The following is an 18,780-nucleotide window of genomic DNA, read 5'->3' on the forward strand; positions in this document are numbered from 1 at the left end:
CCCTAACATCCATGCAATATAACTACAGTTGAAGAGCAAAAGATGAACTCACTAGTTCTGGCTCATTACACTCGCAGACTAATGATGTACTGAACTTAATGATAATGATTACATCCTCAACTGACGGAGGATTATTCAGTAACAGAATATTTTTCTTATGGCAGTTATCCCCAACTAAGTGACAACTAGAAGGTCAGTCAGACTTAAAGCATATTCGGACTTGATTAATCTGTGATGGTGTCCTGTTTCCCAAGCATTTTAGATGCCTCCTCTTCACACAAATCTGAGTGTAGACAGTGGTTAACAGTTTACCTGGATAAGTCTTCACAAAGTTCATCTTATTAAAATCTTCTGAAATATGAAACTCCTAAAAGCAAAGTGGAACCATGAGAAAAGATACCATAGTAACGTAAGCAATATTGATACCCAAAAAAAGAACGGTAACCTCAAAGGCCAGAATTTGCATAGCAAATATCATACATATCTCGCTAAAAACTAGCAGTTTCTGAGGCTGGAGCATAGTGCACTGACACACCAACTGTAAATTAAAGTCATTAGTGAACTACATTTTCAATAGGGAGCATCCTTTCAGTATCAAGTTTGCTGAAGGGAGAATACAGGAAGACATAAGATCTCACCTGGCCCCAGCAGGAACAAACAAAACTGTACCTTGTAGTATTTAGGATTTATGTATCTGAGACTTCATAATGGACAGATTTAAGTGAGAGTATTTTCTATTTGATCCATTACTGAAATTTTAAAAGTCTCAGCTTACAATTTCAAGTAGTTGTCACTAGAACCACTATTCTCTGTAGTTCTGTGTAGACAATTCACACCTACTTATCAGTAGAATCACTACTTATGACACTCATGCAGCACCCTGGGTCCTTCCTTATAGGACAATTATGATTTTGACCTTATTTTCATAGAGAAAGGAAACCATTAAAGCATCTGAGAGTCACAAGATTCCCCTCCTTTGCCAAAGAAAGAGGGGAAGAACACAGACCCACATTTTATTCTGCCATATGTATCTGCTCACCAGGAGAGTGAGAGCAATTACAATGACAGTATAGAAAGACAGAAGAATTCCAAGAAAGAAACCAGCCCTGCCTCTTGTCATTTTAGAGGCAGTGTTGAAATTTCCATATTATAAAAAGATCTGCATCAAGAGAATCCAGACATGTGCATGGTGAGACACAAGCAGATCTGTACTTCTGGCCAGATGCAAGGTAGCTACAGTTCACAACCACTGTTAGTGCACCACTATGGCACTCTTCCCAGCTTAATGTACTCCTCAAAATAATTCTCTGATGAAGTATAACTGTTTGGGTCCACTGCTACACTAATGGCTCAACGACTTTTTGAGGGTAGCTGGCTCACATTTAGCCACAAGAACCCCCGCTAATTTGCAGTCCTCCCATGTACATCTCAGGTGAACTGTCAAGAAGTTCAGCCATTTAGTAGTAGTTGCATTCCAAAAACAAAGGAAAGAAAATGAATTATCAGCTGCCAGCAACACCTGGTGCTCACAGACAATCTAAGCAATTCTAATCTAAACTCTGAAGAAAAGTCACAGCAACTTACCATGATAGCTCCATTATCCTGGCCTACAAATATTCTTCTGCTGTCATGATGATAAGCCATGGCTGAACATGGTGCTGTCGAAAAAGGCAAGGACATAACAGTTATTCAAACAGAGGTATTAGGATAGCATGACTTACTATTTTTTTTCACTCAAGACAAAAGCTGATTAAAATTAAGTAGCTTGATTGAAATTAGTCTACATAGATAATGCTACTACTAACCTCTTGCACTTGCTTACCAGCTGACATCAAGCTCCTGAAATCCTAAGGGTTGTGCTGTTTCATGACCAGGGAAACAGGATCGTTTATGATCCTGTCTTGTTCAATATCTTTGTCGGCGACATGGACAGTGGGAATGAGTACGCCCTCAGCGAGTTTGCCGATGACACCAAGCAGTGTTGTTTGGTTGATACGTTGGAGGGAAGGGATGCCATCTAGAGGGACCTTGACACGCTTGTGAGGTGGGCTGATGCCAACTTTATGAAGTTTAAACAAGCCAAGTGCAAGGTCCTACACCTGGGTCAGGGCAATCCCAGGCACAGCTACAGGTTGGGTGGAGAAGAGATTCAGAGCAGCCCTGCGGAGAAGGACTTGGGGGTGTTGGTTGATGAGAAGCTTAACATGAGCCGGCAGTGTGCGCTTGCAGCCCCGAAAGCCAACCGTATCCTGGACTGCATCAAAAGAAGTGTGACCAGCAGGTCAAAGGAGGTGATCCTGCCCTTCTACTCTGCCCTCGTGAGACCTCACTTGGAGTACGGTGTACAGTTCTGGTGTCCTCAACATAAAAAGGACATGGAGCTGTTGGATCGAGTCCAGAGGAGGGCCACGAGGATGATCAGGGGGCTGGAGCACCTCCCGTATGAAGACAGGCTGAGAGAGTTGGGGCTGTTCCGCCTGGAGAAGAGAAGGCTGCATGGAGACCTCATAGCAGCTTTCCAGTATCTGACGGGGGCCTATAAGGATGCTGGGGAGGGACTCTTCGTTAGGGACTGTAGTGGTAGGACAAGGGGTAACAGGTTCAAACTTAAACAGGGGAAGTTTAGGTTAGATATAAGGAAGAAGTTCTTTGCTGTGAGGGTGGTGAGGCACTGGAATGGGTTGCCCAAGGAAGATGTGAATGCTTCATCCCTGGCAGTGTTCAAGGCCAGGTTGGACGGAGTCTTGGGTGACATGGTTTAGTGCGAGTGTCCCTGCCCATGGCAGGGGGGTTGGAACTAGATGATCTTAAGGTCCTTTCCAACCCTAACTATTCTATGATTCTAATGTCCCTTGGTAAGACAGTGAAGCTAAGGGAAGGAACACTATTACAGTAGCTCAGATATATCACTAGGAAGCATACGCAAACATGATTTCCTGCCCCAGGATGCAACCCAGTAAGGGAAATTTTACACAGGCTGAAAGCCTAGCTAGCAACCACAGCATGTGCAGCTGATTACACTTAAGAACTTGAGCTCACTAAAATTATCTCAAGAGGATCCCTAAGTTGTATACAACAATAATCTATTCTTTACATTTGAGGACTGTATCATTAGAGAGAGATAAAGTACTAGAGAAAAATAGGTAATTGCATGTCAACTTCATATGGAACCATTTCTCAACATCTGCAACTTTAAGGAGACTTATGTTTTTGAGATTACACACAATCTCTTTTAGCAGAAAGCCTCTAAAGACCTACTTCCATTTTTGAAATTATGACAACAAAAACCAACAAAGCATCCTAATGAAACTTTGCACAAAAATTTCACTGAAGAACGTCTTCATTAAACTTGCAAATTACAAGGATGAGAAAGATCGAGTGTTCTAAACCAATACCTTCTTCTCCCAAGACCCTCAGAAAATGTGGCCCCTGAAGGTGTTTTTAGAAATTTAAAGCCAGACAGCACAGTCTGGAATATTACAGTGTTCATACTGCATAAGGACAAGTCCATCCCTTGGAACTACCTACAGGCACACACTGTTTTGTATAAACCTTTGTAGGTTTATACAAGCAATCTGAATAGTCTATTTAGAAAACTAATAAATGGAGCAACTGCTGTAATTAGACCAACTATTAGGGAAAAAAAAAAAATATTACAGTTCACATTTTTAATCTAGATCGTAGGCTGCAGCTAAGAAGGCACAGAACACTATGAAGCCCAATTCTTTGGTTTTCATTGAATATTTGTATACAAATTACTCCAGAAATTGTCATTCCAAAGACTACTTTTTGTTTTATGACATTTTGTTTTGCCATTGTATTCCTTCTTTTTATATGTGGTATGCGTCCAGGTAGCAACTCCACATTAAAGAAGTTACAGCGAAGCACCCAGGCTGACTGATGTTCCAAAACCAAAAAAGCACACTGACATTCAAGATTTACTCAGCACTGAAGCTGCTACTCAGTGTTGTTCTCTTAATAATCTAAATGCTGGTAAAAATAAAAAAGAAAAGGAAAAAGGAGAGGGAAAAAAAAAAAAAGAGAAAGAAGATGCCAACCTTGGAAAGCAGAGAATATTCTTATGCCTGAACTTTAAAACTACTCATTTGAAAAGGTCACTTATTCAGCAGAAAAGTTATTTGCCAGCATTGGAGACATCTACAGCTGCAGATCCACAGAGTGATTCACGCGGCGAAGGATGTGGTTCTGACAGAATGCTGCTTTAGATCTCACCCACTATGCAGCTAGTTTCAAATTAACGACTGAGCTAGAGTTGCTGCAAAGTTCCCAATTTCAAGATCATCGAGCAAATCCCACACTTGGGGAAATGGGAAGGAGATATTCCCACACACAGCACAGGTTACAAAACCCATGCCATGCTTGACCATCACTTACCATCTCCAGCATTGTACTTACATGACATGGTGTGATAGATGCTGGGCCAGTATTGTCCACTGTCTCTCTTCAGCCATACTCGTATTGTTCTGTGTCAGGGAAAGAGCAAGGAGAAGACAGTTAACTAGGTGCATCATCCCTTGCATTTGAAACAGTTAACCAGTTTACTCATGTATCAGCTCAAATCCTCTCAGCTTTTGTGCTACTCAAATATAATAGAGGAACAGAACACAACAGAGTAACAAATAACAGTACTCCAATAGCACTCTAATATAACAATAATAATAGTACTAAGAATAGCCACCCTTGGATTCTGAAGAGTCTTCTCCAAAACTACTTATATATGGACTTTTAGTAAGTATGGAATGGAAATACTACTTCAGCTTGCCACAGAAACAGCTACATATTGCATCCTTCTCCTCGGCTCTGGCTGATTTAAGTCAAACTCAAGTTGCAGGAACTCCTCAGCTTCGGCAGAACAAACCACAATTTGTTTTATAGCAGATTAAGAGTTTGATACATTAAAAAAAAAAAGAGGGAAATAATTCTATTATGGAAGTCTGAACTTTTGAAATTTTACAGCTTCTCTGTGCAACTCATTCTTCAGCAAGCCAGATACTGAATATTAATAGAGAAGCACCTCATCCTCCAGAGCAGCACATTACTGACATCTTCATCCCCAAATATTGACTTATGGATCCATAGGGGACATCATATCTAGTTCAGTACTATTTCTTCTTAGCCATGCCTCTACTCTCTCTAGTAAGAATGCAAAGGACAAGCAACATTAGCAGCACTGTCATGCTGCACTGCTCCTCTGGCCTAAATATGAACAGGATTGATTAGCCAGTCACACGGGACATTGAAAGAAATTGGCAAGATGATGCGGACAGCATGCTAGTGTTGTTTATAAAACTGGTTTAGGTTTGTAGTTTTCTAGAATCAGGCCTTGGAAGGAAAGGAAAAATGGCCAGAAGAACATTTAGCATTATACCACTCTCACAACTGTCTAATCCTGGGACAAGGGATATAAGAGAGTCAGCAAGGAAGTGAAAAGTTATTGTCAATTAAAAACATTCCTACAATAGGCACATCTGAAGGGAATCTACATCAAGAAGTTAAGAGCACACACGTACACAGTATTAAGGTTATTTTAAGTCTACTTGAAATTTCCTCTCCAGACCATTGTTTGCCTTCTTGATACTGTTTAAATCCAACTTCCTCATTCCTAAATGGAAACCTAAACGATCTGTAAATATGTGTACCTGGAAACATTGTCAAGAGACTTCACTGAGATGAGTTGTTCTATTTACTTTTGGCTAAAAAAAGGAACCAACCCAACTAGGGGATAGATCTGCCAAACATCATATGGGATTGCCAGTAAGAGTTTAACAAAAAGAGCACAGGAAGGAACTGGTATCCTGCATCAGGACTAGCACTTTTTACGTTGAATATATAAAGGTAGCATTCTAATTCTGTAATCCATTTAAGAGCTTTTCTTTAAAAGACCACTCAAAAATAAAGCAGACTATGGCCACCCTTAATGCACTACGTTCCTTTTCTAAAAGTTGAAATCAATACCGCTGAGTACACACTGCCTCACAATAACGATTTTCAGCTTTTGAAGTCACTGGTCCACCAGTTCAGTGGCAAATGCATACCACTCCAGTCCATAAAATATTTTGCATTAAGACAGTCTCTTAAAAGCTATCACTTTCTTTTTACAATAATCTGCACCCTGCCTCATGGTCAGAAAGCTAACACTTCAGGAGAGCAGTTGCTATTATCTTGGTAACATGAGAAAATGAGAAAAAACAATGCTTCCAAGACATTCTTATGATGCAAATGACAGTGACACGGTTTAGCACCTATGCACTTTAATGGCTTTTTAATCTGCTTTTTAAAGCAGCTCCATCATATTCAAACTCTTCTGAACATCTCAGAAGGCAGTTTCCAAACTTACTAATTCAACTCATTCACTTCTAGCTACAATCATGTAATTATCTTTTTATATAAAAAGACGAGGTGTTATCATAGTGATTTGAGATCATGCATTGCTGATTTTCCTGAGGTAGACTTTGTCTCCTCTCAGTATTCTGGTCGATTATATTAAACTAGGAATTAACATAAAGGAAGCAAGGATTTGGTTTTTCTAAGCATATTATTTGTTGAGTGCATAATTTGTGCACTGATCATTAGTAACACAGCCCCTCACTGAAGTTGAGAGCCTAAGCAAATAGCTGCAAGAGTTAGCAAAATTAACTTCCGAAAGCTTCTTATTTTGGTTTAAGCAAGATTTAGACATCGCTAGCCTCGTATTTGCAAAGATAAGCTGTCAGACAGCTTTATATCTAATTATACAAAGCTCTGACTGAGCAAAATTGTAAGAGATTGTTTTTACAGTAGTCAGCAAATACCAAAATACCAAAATACCATTTCTCTATTCTCTCCTACAGACCTGTTGTGGTGCATCTCCTTCTGTTAGGACAAATTAATTTGTGGGATACCAGTTCTAGCTTCAAGGATTAGAGAAGTCCTCCAGTAATGCTGCTTCCACAGTTTCCTTCTACCATTAATTTTTTTTTATTATGAGAACCACTATATCAACCCTAGAGCCTTCAGCACTCCCCTCAAAATGTTATTTAACAAAGAGGTCTGTGCTCACGGCTGACTACCACGCTCACCCTTCCTTAAGCTTTCTTTATTAAGGGCCTGGAAAGACACAGGTTTGTTTGACAGCAGTCTAAGTAAAGATGCGAAAATGCCAAAACTCATTCAGGAGCACCCAGAGATAGATACATACTTTTAAAATTACAGTAGGCTCAGATATCTGAGAGCAGCAGGAGGAAGTAAAACAAGATTGAAAAAGACCTCCAAATTTTCCTAACATTTGCGTACTGAAACAGCTGGAAAGCATGTGTGTTTATAAAAGAGTAATTCAATTTTTAGTTGTTTGGGTGGGTTTTTTTAAGTAATATAAAGAAAGGCACAAAAAGACATCTTTAAGCAATACTAAGTGTGGCCTTAGCAATTCCTAAGGATTTCCATTGTTCTCAATAGCTGTTTCTTGAACAGAGGAAGCACCCAACAGTGATGGTGATAAAATTGGGGGTTGAGAACTAAAGAATCCCTCAGTGTTCCAACAGTATTTGTGCTCGTGCCACATAAGCTGCCCTCTAAAAGCCAAATGCACGTATGTCAGGGATAAGGAAGTGGTGAAAGGTTAGCAGGCAAATCCAAACTTGTTACAACACAAGCACTATGGCAAGCACTACACAGCTATACTAGCCGTGTTCCAAGAACTGCATCTTCCCAACACCTTCAAACCACTAACCATTGCTTTCCTATCTGAAAGCAATCACAATTGTTTTCCTAGCAAGAACAGAAGACTGCATTTTTCCAGTAGTCAAAATAAACCAGAAGTATTTAGATTGCTATTGACCATGTTCCCAAAACAGCACTAGGAATCTGGTTTAATCCCACTGCATGCAATCTCAAGGACACAGCTCACAGTTGATGCTTTTTATCGCATTTCTGCTCACAAAAACATTCATTTTGACCAATATTTAAGTTCCATAACAGAAAAAACCCCAACCAAACCTAATACCACAACTTAAGCAGTAGTTCCAATGCAATAGCAGCTGCTGATGGTCACAGAACACCAGCATCCAGATGTGCTAGTGACTCGAGAGATCCTGTTAGCCTGTGGCAAATACAATACCTTCATCTTGCATTTAGGGTCTTATACACTAGTTTATAATCCCTTAGTATCCCCAACTACAGCTGGGAAACACCAATCTTGCCTTGGGTATTTGTTTGTTGAGAACAAGGGTGATAAGGCCAAGTCCAGAGATTTGGCTGTACCACAGATCTGTGCAGCCCACGCTGGCCTATCTCAGCTCTGAGAAAACACAAGCCAGCCTTGAGCAGACAGATCTAACTCACAGCTGGTACCTGAGCCTCTGCCCAGGCTGAGGTACACACTGCAACAATTCCAAACATTGTGTGGGAGCCAGGGTCAGACAAGATACTCATAGGGACACAGAGTGAATCATCCTTTCTGAGTTAGTTCTGAGAAAGCTTCACAAATGGCAAGTATCCTGCCAAAAATCAGATTCGGAAAACTAGCATTTTAACTCCTGCAGCTATATTCTTGCTTCCTTTTTTGGCTTCAAAACTTTAAAAAGAAGAGTTAGGGTTTTATTTGTATTCACAAATCTTCAATGGCATCTTTTGTACCCTCAAAAAAACCCCAACCAACCAAACAGAAAACAAACAAGCAAAACCACCACCACCAACAACAAACTGTTACTTCTCATTCTAAAAAATATAATTTACACTACAAAGAACTACGACTCCTCTAACGAGAGGATAATCTACAACATTGTTGGGAAATGTTTGTGCACCAGTATTTTCCTCACTACTTAACTTGTAAACACATTCCTCTGACTGGCTATTATGAAATACTTGACAGCCTTAGCTGTATTAGGATGTAATCAAACATGCTTTTGTCCTGCTCTTTTGGTGTACACAGCAGCACTTTCACATCTTGAACTCTGTACTATGCTCTCTGCTAGCAGCATCATCACTTATGCAGTATTGGCACCTACACCCTGTTTATAGTAAACAAACAGAAGAGCAGTAAGTTTGATAACATGCTAAATTGTAGGTGAAGTATACGTAAGCTTTAATGTACTGTAGGAGGTATCCCATATTAGAGGTAATACAGTGCAATGGTTTCTGAAAGTTTAAAGGTCTAGGTAAACTCCCATAGTAAGGCAGCCTACACGAATTTAGCCTTGTGTCTAAAGCTTCTCTTAGAAATTTATACACACCAAAGGTGGGTAATGACCTCTGTCCTCTTTGCACAGGTCTCTATCTGACATCAAAACTTGCCGAGATCACGATGCAACTGCACCCCTGGCTCTTACCAACACAGTCTAAGCATGCAGACTGCTAACATTCAGCATTAGACCCTGAAGTCTAAAGGCTGACATTGCCTGCTACAGGCTACACTCTGCAACCTGTACCATGAAATTCTGTTTAACTCAGATACCCACTCTTAAAAATTGCTATTTCCTCTTGTCTCCTCCAGGAAGCACATCAAAACAAGGTTAAGATTCAACCCACGTTTGCACCCAAAAGGCCACCTTCATCCTGTACATGACTAAGATGTACACCGGTTGTTCCGGTGAACAACCTCACGCAAGAGCAGAATAAAAAGGAAGCTGCTCAGTCCCATCCAAAACCTGCTATCCAACATGTGCTACAGAAAGTAATTTCCACAGAAAGTGAACAGACTAACCAAGTCCATCTTTCAATCAAAGCCAGAAAACACAGCTAACACATCCAAGTGTAAATGCTTGCTGTAAGCAAGGTATAATTACTGCCATGGTTCAGCAAGGAGCAGTATGTACTACTGCTCAAGGGGTTAAGATGCTGAGTGCTCCCAGCACCCAGAACTCCATCATTCTGGAAGCTTCGGAAAGAAGACCACGATCTCTGTCACGTGCTAGAATTTGATGGTATAACCCTAACACTAATATCAACACACTTAAGAGTACTTCTTTAATAGCCTGTTAAGATAAGCACCAACGTGGTGGCTGAAAAAAATATTTTTGAGGAACAGAAGCCTGACTCCAAGCGCCTCAGAAAAATATTTTCAAATAACTTTTAAATAATAGAAGAAAATCTTTGCCTTTAGTTACTCCAAACTTACAGCAGTTGTACCTCAAACTTGTAGACTTCAGTAATGAGTTTTTACTCACGTCCTGATAATCGATAGCTCATCTAAGCATTAAGTGTGCTAATCTTCAGGGGGAATAAAAAATGTGGTGGGAATCCAGTTAGTCACTTTAAAGAACTAATTAAGTCTTCCTCTTCCAAATTCAACTACTTCTACTGCCTGTGTTCCAAAGAGTTCAATTGGCACTTGAAAACAATTCTTAGCATGCCAATGAAAAATACATTCCTACCACCTCTCCAGAGCAAGCGAGGCTAGACTAGCGTTTTCCGATTTCTGAGAAGTGCTGATAATCAGTGCCAATGATTGCATGCTCTTTCCAAACCCTGACACAGTTGCTGAACAGGAGCTCTGAAGAAGCATCTCCTACCACTCGTCATATTTAAAAGTCACTTTCCACACAGTATGGGGAAAATTCCAGCTCTCACCACTACACTGCAGACCCCTCACCTCTCTTATCGCCAACAATCCTCTATGCTACTTGCTTCCTCGTTTCCACTTCCATTTCATCTGAATAACTGCTTAATGACATTACCAGCTTTCATGACTGATGTTTCACATGCCATATGAGCTAGGACCGAGAATAGGGATTAGAATCTGAAGACCTTTTCCCTTCCAGAAACCACTGTCCTCAGCAGCTACCTCATCACCACCTCTCCCCTCAGATCTGCCAACTCACTCCCTCAACTGTTTCAGCTAGAATGAAGAAGGCTTGAGACCTTCTGACTGAGCCATCAGAATGGGCTTGTTCTGAAGCAGCTCGGGTAGCTCCAAACTCACGTACAAGTGACTGAGCCAGCACAGATGAAGGCAGAGGAAAACATACCCTCACATTTTTGGTTCTACCCATAGCCCCTGCAGACCCCTTTCACACACACAAACGAGTTGTACTTTTCCATCTACTTCGCAGGGCTGGCAGCCAGGCGCGAAGCACGACAGCTTTTCCCCGTCCGCAGGGGAACGCTCCCAGCTCCGCTCCTGCCCGCAGCCTCCCTCCGAGAGCGGGAAGCCGCCTGACGGTATTTTCCTCCCTCGAACTGCCGCCTCGGTAAGTTACTTCCTTACGGCTCCCGGCAGAGTCATGGCTGCACACCTCCTGGCAAAGTTAGAGCCTACAAACTGAATTCTACCCCGTACCCTGCCACCGCGCTGCGCTGCCCCAGCTCAGTCGGCTCCCACCTTCCGCTGGGACCGCACCGCCGCCGCTCCCCGGCTCCGGAGCCGCGGCACTAGAGGGCTCAGCCCCAGCCCCGCACGGAGCGGACACCGCCGAGTGAGAGGAGCGGAGCGGACCCGACCCTCCGCGGAGGGGCCGCCCCCTCCAGCCCCCCGCGGGGGAGCGGGCCCTCACCGCCCCGTGAGGCGCCCCGGCGGGCCGGCCCGCGGCCCCGCTCACCTGTCCTCGCTGGCCGTGATAACCCCGTCCTCCTTGGGGATGAGGAGCGCGGCGCTCACCACGTCCTGGTGCCCCTCGACCTTGCTGAGGAGGACGGGCCGGCTGCTCTGCGGCCGCGAGTGGATCTCCGCCGCCATGTTGCCGCGGGCCCGGCCCGGCGCCCATCAGCTGACGGCGCGGGGAAAACCCGCCGCCCGCCGTAACGCTGCGTGTAGCGGCGCCGCCCGCCGCGCCGAGGTGCCCCGTGTAGCGGCGCAGCACGGCCGCGCGCTGCCGTCACCTCCGGGGCGGGACGGGGCGGGGCGGGCCGGCGGCAGCCGTATTGTCCGGAGTAGAAGAGCCAGCGGGCCGTATGTCGTGGAAGAGCAGAGGAAGCGGATCTGTGTGTGGCTGGGCCTGCCGGGGGCAGCGTCACCTCCAGCAGGGCTGTGGCTGCCCAAGCAGGAGAAGGCGGCCGTGGGCTCTAACAGTATTCCCGTGGTTTGATCCATGCGGCTGGCTGTGCTGTCCCATCCACAAACCACACTGCTGTTAAACACAGTTACTGCCACCTCACTGCCCAGTCCGGCTGGTCTGGAGCCGTGATAAGGCCACAAAGAAAAGGGTATTCCCCCTGGAGTACTTAACAGAAGGATATGGACTGAGGAAGGATGTGTAGTTACAGGAAATGTATTAGCTAGTTTCTTTATGTCTTTTAAACTAGAAGCAGCTGTAAGCCATCAACCTTTAAGTTCTTCAGCAACTGGTTATTGTCTTTGTGTCCAGTGCATGTGAATGCTGTCCACACAGTCAGTTAACCAACAGCAAAATCCTTCTCCTCGGTGCTAGTGCTATGACAATGGCAGTGGTGGTGCTCACATCTTCGAGTCCAGTCCTGATCCAAAGCTCCTGCTCATCAGGACCAGCCTGGGGCTGGTGGAAAGGTTACTCTAACTGGTCAGAATCCTCCTTTGTGAGCAGAGATGTAGTTTCTGATCCCAGGTCTAGCAAATATATAAATATTTGAACAATGGTGTGTCTGGGTATAACCAACACACATGAGCTTACATGAAAATGGTGTGAGCTGAGCAAAGCTATTTTGCTCAGGACATCCCAAACAGGACTGTACCCAAAGAGATGAGGTACAAGAAGAGGTGGGGACAAACCTCCCTGACCACAGTGGTGAGGATCCTGTCATCTGATGTGCCATCACAGACCATGTCACATGCCTGCATCCAGGGAGGCTGAATGAGGCTTCCCCAGACTCCTGGATGCGGGCAGCAGACAGCAATTATCTCCCCCTTTACCAGCACCAAAAGAGGAATTTCATCTGTCTCACTGGGTTTCCCAGCTTCTTGCTAGACACCAAATGACACAGTCTCAGGAAAAATGGGTCCGGCTTGCAGTTTTTAAAATACTTGTGGTTAAATACACTTTGCTTTGCTTTTGGCTTTTCCCTGTTCCCCAATCTCTCCTCATGCCAGTGTCAAAATGCTTTTCTTTCTCTAGTGGTCTCTCTTTTGGTCCAGTTCCTAAACTTATAACCTGCTTTTTCTCTATATTTCTTATCCTTCCTCAACCTTTGTTTTCCATCATCCTGTTTGCACCACCACCACGATCAAGCCAAGTAGCAAGTCAGTCCAGCCCCACACTACCTCACATCTCCCATGGTTCTGAAGGGGCACAGCTATAAGGTGAAGCGGCAAAGTAACAGTCCCTGTGACAAGGGACTATGTTCACGTCCTCCAGGGTTGTGCAAGCCTTCACCCAGGCTTCAGAGGGAAAGGTCACAGGAGGAGGCGTGGAGGAAATAGGTCTTCCCAAAACCAGTGGCTCTACGCAGAGCTACCCCAAGAGCTCAGCTCCGAGCCTCAGAGGGATGCAGGTGCCTGAATCCCCTTTGACTCTAGCGGGGTTGAACCTCAATCTCCTTTTGAGACTCTCGTCCGCAGGTCTGCAGACCTTACACTTGCTGCACGCTAGAGGGAGCCTTAGGGTTTCTCCTGGTGCTTTGCTGCTGTGCCTGCTCCGGTGCTGAGGTCCGGCACACGGCAGAGCTGCCCGTTCAGCCCGCTGCACTCGGGGATGCTGCCTGCACACAACCACCAGGAACGCCTGTAATCATTTACCGCTTCCTCGTACCACTCTTACGAGAAGCTCCACGGGTAAGCTTAATAGTTTATTAGGTAACGGGCTGCCCTATAATGCCCTGAGAATCTGGCCTGAATCCCTTTGGCAACGGGGGACCTGCTGTGTGGCAGTCACCCAGACTCAGTCACCAAGGACAAGAGTATTACTCCAGGTCTAACAACTTGGCCCAGTACAGACAACAGGCAGTAGCTACATAGGTGAGATACATGGCACAGCTGGATCTAAAAATCCTTCAAGCACAGTATTTCAGGCCTAGACCATGTTTGCTGTGCAAGGTTTCCCCAGGCTTCCAAACAGCAACACAGTGCTTAGCCCAGTGGACATACTTACAATCAGAACTAATAATTCTCTCATAACCCAAGCAGCCACCAAAAGGCGCCTTGTTGCCTAATGCCCCTTTTTTCCCCCCCTCAGATTCATACATGCCTGCTGCTCTGATTTGTAAACCTGAGCTGCTTAGGTCATGCAAATTGTCAGAAGTGAGATTCTGGCTCTCTGCCCAAAGAAGAGAAGGGAAGGCAGCACTCCCCCCATACAGAGACTTCACAGCAGGGACTCTGTACGAACATGCAGCTATAGAATTGCATATCCATACAGAAGGGTTTTCAATAACAGCTATCTGAAGACTTTATTTGATGACTAGTAATGAGCTTTTTTTAAGTCTTTTTTTTTTTTTAAAACCTTCCTTTCTTCTCCTGTAAGATATTCCCTCTGGCCTCATCATCTGGTACTCATCATCCTGCTGGCCTTGACTTGGGATTGTGGCGGAAATGCATTTTGGCTCAGAGGTATATCCTTCTACTGGCTCTTCCATCTCCTTCTGAGCTCCTCTGCAGGAACAGGGGATATGAAAATACCTTGTTTTCTACCTCCAGACTCACAACCTACTGGATGCTCCTTGCAAAACCCTTTCTCCTCCTCCCTTTCTCCAGCTTGCCTCCTGTTGCCTCTTGTACAGTTACAAAATACACTACTGTCATTTCTCCCCCCCTTCCTGTGCTCCCACAAATCACTCATGCCAGAGGCATGACATGATGGTCGGTCTAACGCTAAGGCATATTGTTCCAAGTAAATAAGACTACAGCCACACGGCACCTTGCACTGAAGTGGAAAGATTCGTATTTGTGTTCACAACACCTGGATCATGTCAGCTCTTCTACAGCAGAAATCCGCACAAGCTGTTCTTTTGTTAATAAAAACCATTCCCTGAGAAGACCACATTTGTATCGCTCCTTACCAGTGCCCGCCCTCACTTCTGCCTCTCCAGAGGAAAAAGACACAGCACATTTCATCTTCTTTGCCTTTAGCAGGAGTACACCTTATTCAGGCAATTCTTTGCCAGCATACCCTCTGTGCTGGCCTCTGTTGTGGGGAAGAGAAGACTTTACCTTCCAGCCCATTTTAACAGACAAAGAACCATGAGCCAGGTTACTGCTCTACAGTTTTCCTCTTTAAACCAGGCATAATTAACACAGTGTCAGCGATCAGGCATCCCTGAAAACAAGATGGAAAGGTAAAGGAACTCCCCAGAATTGACTCCCCCTCTCCTCCATGTGCCCCATCACACCAGAGACCAACACGAGTGACAGGAGCCACTGAGAAGGGCACTGCTGTCCAGCACTTCAGTGTGCAGGAGCAAGCAGGCAAGGGCTTTTGAGGGGAATCCTGGCCATCGGCACCCTGCTGCAGGGCTTCTTGCTCAAGCTGCCTGCCTTGGGATGGTGGACGCCTGGTCTGAGCTTGCAAGGAAGAGGAAGAGGCCCTCCCAGAATAGCTGGGAAAGCAGCCGCCTCGCCTGGGAAGAGTGGGAGCTGCAGGAACAGCTCAGAGCATCGCCTCCCCCTCCTGCAGGCAGGCTCTGTAAGGAAGCTCAGAGGTGCTGCTCGGGCTCTGCAAGGCTCAATGACTCTGGGTTAAACAAAGAGCCTGTTATCAAAAAGGCGAGATGTCTGTGTGTGTGTTCAGGTGAGCAGCAGCCACGGGTGGCCCAGGACCACAGTGATGGCCCCCTCCTGTCACCCTGCAGAAGTCCTGACAAGACAGACTGACAGGAAACATGGAAGCTCCTTCTGAAATACTGCCACGTGGAGGTGCCAGCAAAGCAGGAAATTCACCCTGTATGCGACCCTGGTTCATAGAGGACATCCTTTAAGAGCCCCAACAGAAGGAATAAAGCAAAACAAAACTATCCAAATTCCATCCCCTCTATATACATATATATATATTTTTAAGTATGAAGACGAGCACTGGGGGTGGCACCGTTTCTCAAAGAGACATGTACTGCCCCTGCTCCATCAGAAGCCCCACGATGCCTGCTGAAGACAACAGCCAGGCAGAAGAAGGGGTATTTTGCAAGAAAGGTCATAGGCCAGTGTTTCCCATGGGCATGCATCTACCAGCCCATGGCATCAACCCTCTTGAACAAGCGGATAGCAGCAGTGTCCTCACCTCAACCATTTCTTGAAGGAAGAAGAGCCCAGGCTGGTGAGATACAGCAAAAGATACAACACTGCCTTCCCCACTCTCGACCATCTGTTCAGGTCCCAAACCAGCCAGCACAAATTAGTCTAGAAGTGAAACAAATGCTGCCTGTGAACCACGGAGACATGCCCAGCCCTTTGGTCTAGGGCAGGGTGGCTCACAGCCATTATAATTAACTGATAGCCACAGGCTCCAGGTGCTCACTGCCCCAAAGGAAAAAGCATTTGATTCACTCCCCCTATTGCACAAACACCCTCCAGGAGCTGGTTCACTTAATTACAGGGAACTTGGTGCATTAGGAGCCCAGATCCAGTGTTCAAGGGAGGTGCCATAGGCTTAGCCCAGGAAACGCTCAGGGTAATTGTGCATTGGAGGTATGTTGGAATGGAAATGTCAGCATCATGTCAATACACATACATGTTACATACAAACCACACAGGGTCCAAGTCTTCCTGATTATAACAGTTATTCCCACCATAGCTTTGAAGGCAAAAATGGCATCCCTGCAAATTTCAGGATGATCTGAAGGATGGGAGGACTAAAGGCAGCACAGCACTGAGATGGCTTTGTTACTGTGAGTTAGCAGTATCCACTCAACAGGACTTCATGTCCCTGCGGCACACAAAGCATCATTAGTCAAGAGCTCACAGAAAATTGTCATCTGGTAAGTGAACAGTGCCTACTTTGCCATAGCAGCAAGCCTAGCAAACGAGGAGCAAGGAGATCTGCAGTCTGAAACCAGCTTCAGCACTAGCCTCCTGCATCACCCTCTGCAGCTTCTACCTTCATGTTCCCCTGCTGGCTTTGGTAGGGGCTTGTCTCCTCCCGGGTGCCACATCCAGCACATGAGACTATCACAGCCTCCTGGCACCACAGTAATAATGGGAATCATTAGTGTTAGACAGGTTTCAACCACTACAGGTAGTAGCAGTATTACTAACACATGCAGCTGAAATTGATGGGGCTAAGCTAAAGGGCTTTCTCTTTGAAGCATAAGAGAGAGTCTTCAGAACATTGCTTACAAAGAGGTATTTGAATTTCTCTCTCTTTTTCATCTTTATTAACCCACTCTGCTGCTGGGAGGCAATGCAGCCATGTTTTTAAAGGAGAGGCTGCTGTCAGAAGAGGACTGCCAGCAGGGAATTCAGTGTGATGCCAAGGGATGAAAGAAGTTATCCGTTCACAAAGGCTGAGGATCTGTCCCCTCCCTACTCTCCCCATTCTGTCCAGCAGACAAGATTTTTAAACTACAAAGTGTTAATGAAATGTGGAAGTTGTGAAAGAAAAGCAGCCTTTTTCGAGCTCTCTGAAGTTACAAAAACGAAGTTGAGACACAGCTTAGCAGATTAATAGCCTGCTATTTTTGCTGTTAATTACTTCATGAATAACCACTTCATTACAAATCTGGCTCAGGAAACATAGGGTGAGTTTTACCAAATTCTGCCTCCCTGCTTAGTCTCTAGGCTAAAGCAATTGTAACCACAGGCATTTTCCATGATCATTCTCTGCCAGGGCTTCAGTCTCATATTACTTAAGAGTTAACAGTCTCCATGAGCTTTCCACCTCAGAAAAGTTTACAAAGGATGTGTTACTTCCACTTTTAAAGATGTAGAAAGAGAGGCATACCCAGGGAAAACAGCCAGTAACAGCAGGTAGAGAGTGAGATTGTTTGAGCTGCAATTCTGCAGAGAGTTATGTTCCTGATTGAGGTTATCAATCCATCATTAAGTTACAAGCCTCACACATTCAGACTCACTATCTCTGTTCCTCCTTGAGGACAATTCCTCCACCTGCCCTCAAGCAGAGTGAAGGGCTGTCTGTCACAGGGCTCAGGGGCCCAAAACCACCTCCATGGAGAGATTTTTCCATGAAGGCAAAAGTTGAACTGCAAAGCAGCTGGGAGTCAAGAAGGAATAGATTGAAGCAGAACCAAGCAGCATGATCATTTATATTAGGCTTGATATTCCTAATGAAAACCCAAAAACCAAACCAGACAACTTTTGCAGGTTGCAGGCAGATTCCCCAAAGGCTTTCAAAAGCAGCTAACAGACTGCTACAGTAAGGGTTAATAAGACTAGAGTAAGCACAGACCTACCACTAAAACATCACACTGAACTCTAGTTACTCCGTTGAGCAGGACTGGAAATTTGATATGAATCAACTCCCAGGCTGAAGAACACAGACAGTGTTTTTACAGCATTACTAAAAAGGAAGATTTTAGCAGCTAACCTAACCCTCTCCTTCCCAGGCTTTTATTTCACTTCCCTTCATCCTGATCTCCGTTACCTAGTTTATAAGCAAATACCATCAGCATTTTACTTCAAACCTGCTTTCGTTAAACTTTTCTTTCCCAGCACTAAAAAAAAACCCCACAGAAATACTGCATAAGAGCGTCAGAGCTGTAAAACTTTTCCTGAGTGGTGACATATTTCACCCGTGTCCTGCAGAACCTTGAAGCTCCCAAGCAGCTGCTACGTGTGACATTCCCCATCAGTTTGCTCACAGCTCAGCTTGGGCAGTTAGTCCTGGACCCATAAGGCTGAATAAGCCTGTTCACATTTGCCAAGACACGCTTTTCGTTGTCCAGCTTTGGCCTGGATGGGAAAAAAGGAAATAGCCACAGTTACTCTTTGTT

At 44.7% G+C, this 18,780-nt stretch overlaps 1 protein-coding gene across 1 annotated transcript in view; it reads right to left on the reverse strand.

Annotated features, from left to right (window-relative positions):
- The window catches only part of WDFY1 (WD repeat and FYVE domain containing 1), a 28,460-nt gene extending 16,635 nt beyond the window's left edge, over window positions 1–11,825 (reverse strand). Inside the window, exons 1-4 of the mRNA XM_030496085.1 lie at window positions 11,535–11,825; window positions 4,417–4,484; window positions 1,585–1,658; window positions 313–367 (exon numbers count right to left, since the gene is read on the reverse strand). Of these exons, the coding sequence (XP_030351945.1) occupies window positions 313–367; window positions 1,585–1,658; window positions 4,417–4,484; window positions 11,535–11,671 (334 nt within the window). The 5' untranslated portion in view covers window positions 11,672–11,825. The remainder of the gene's footprint in view (window positions 1–312; window positions 368–1,584; window positions 1,659–4,416; window positions 4,485–11,534) is intronic.
- Between the last annotated feature and the right edge of the window lie 6,955 nt (window positions 11,826–18,780).

Source organism: Strigops habroptila, chromosome 8 (genome assembly GCF_004027225.2).
Source record: "Strigops habroptila isolate Jane chromosome 8, bStrHab1.2.pri, whole genome shotgun sequence".
Classification (NCBI taxonomy): Eukaryota; Metazoa; Chordata; class Aves; order Psittaciformes; family Psittacidae; genus Strigops; species Strigops habroptila.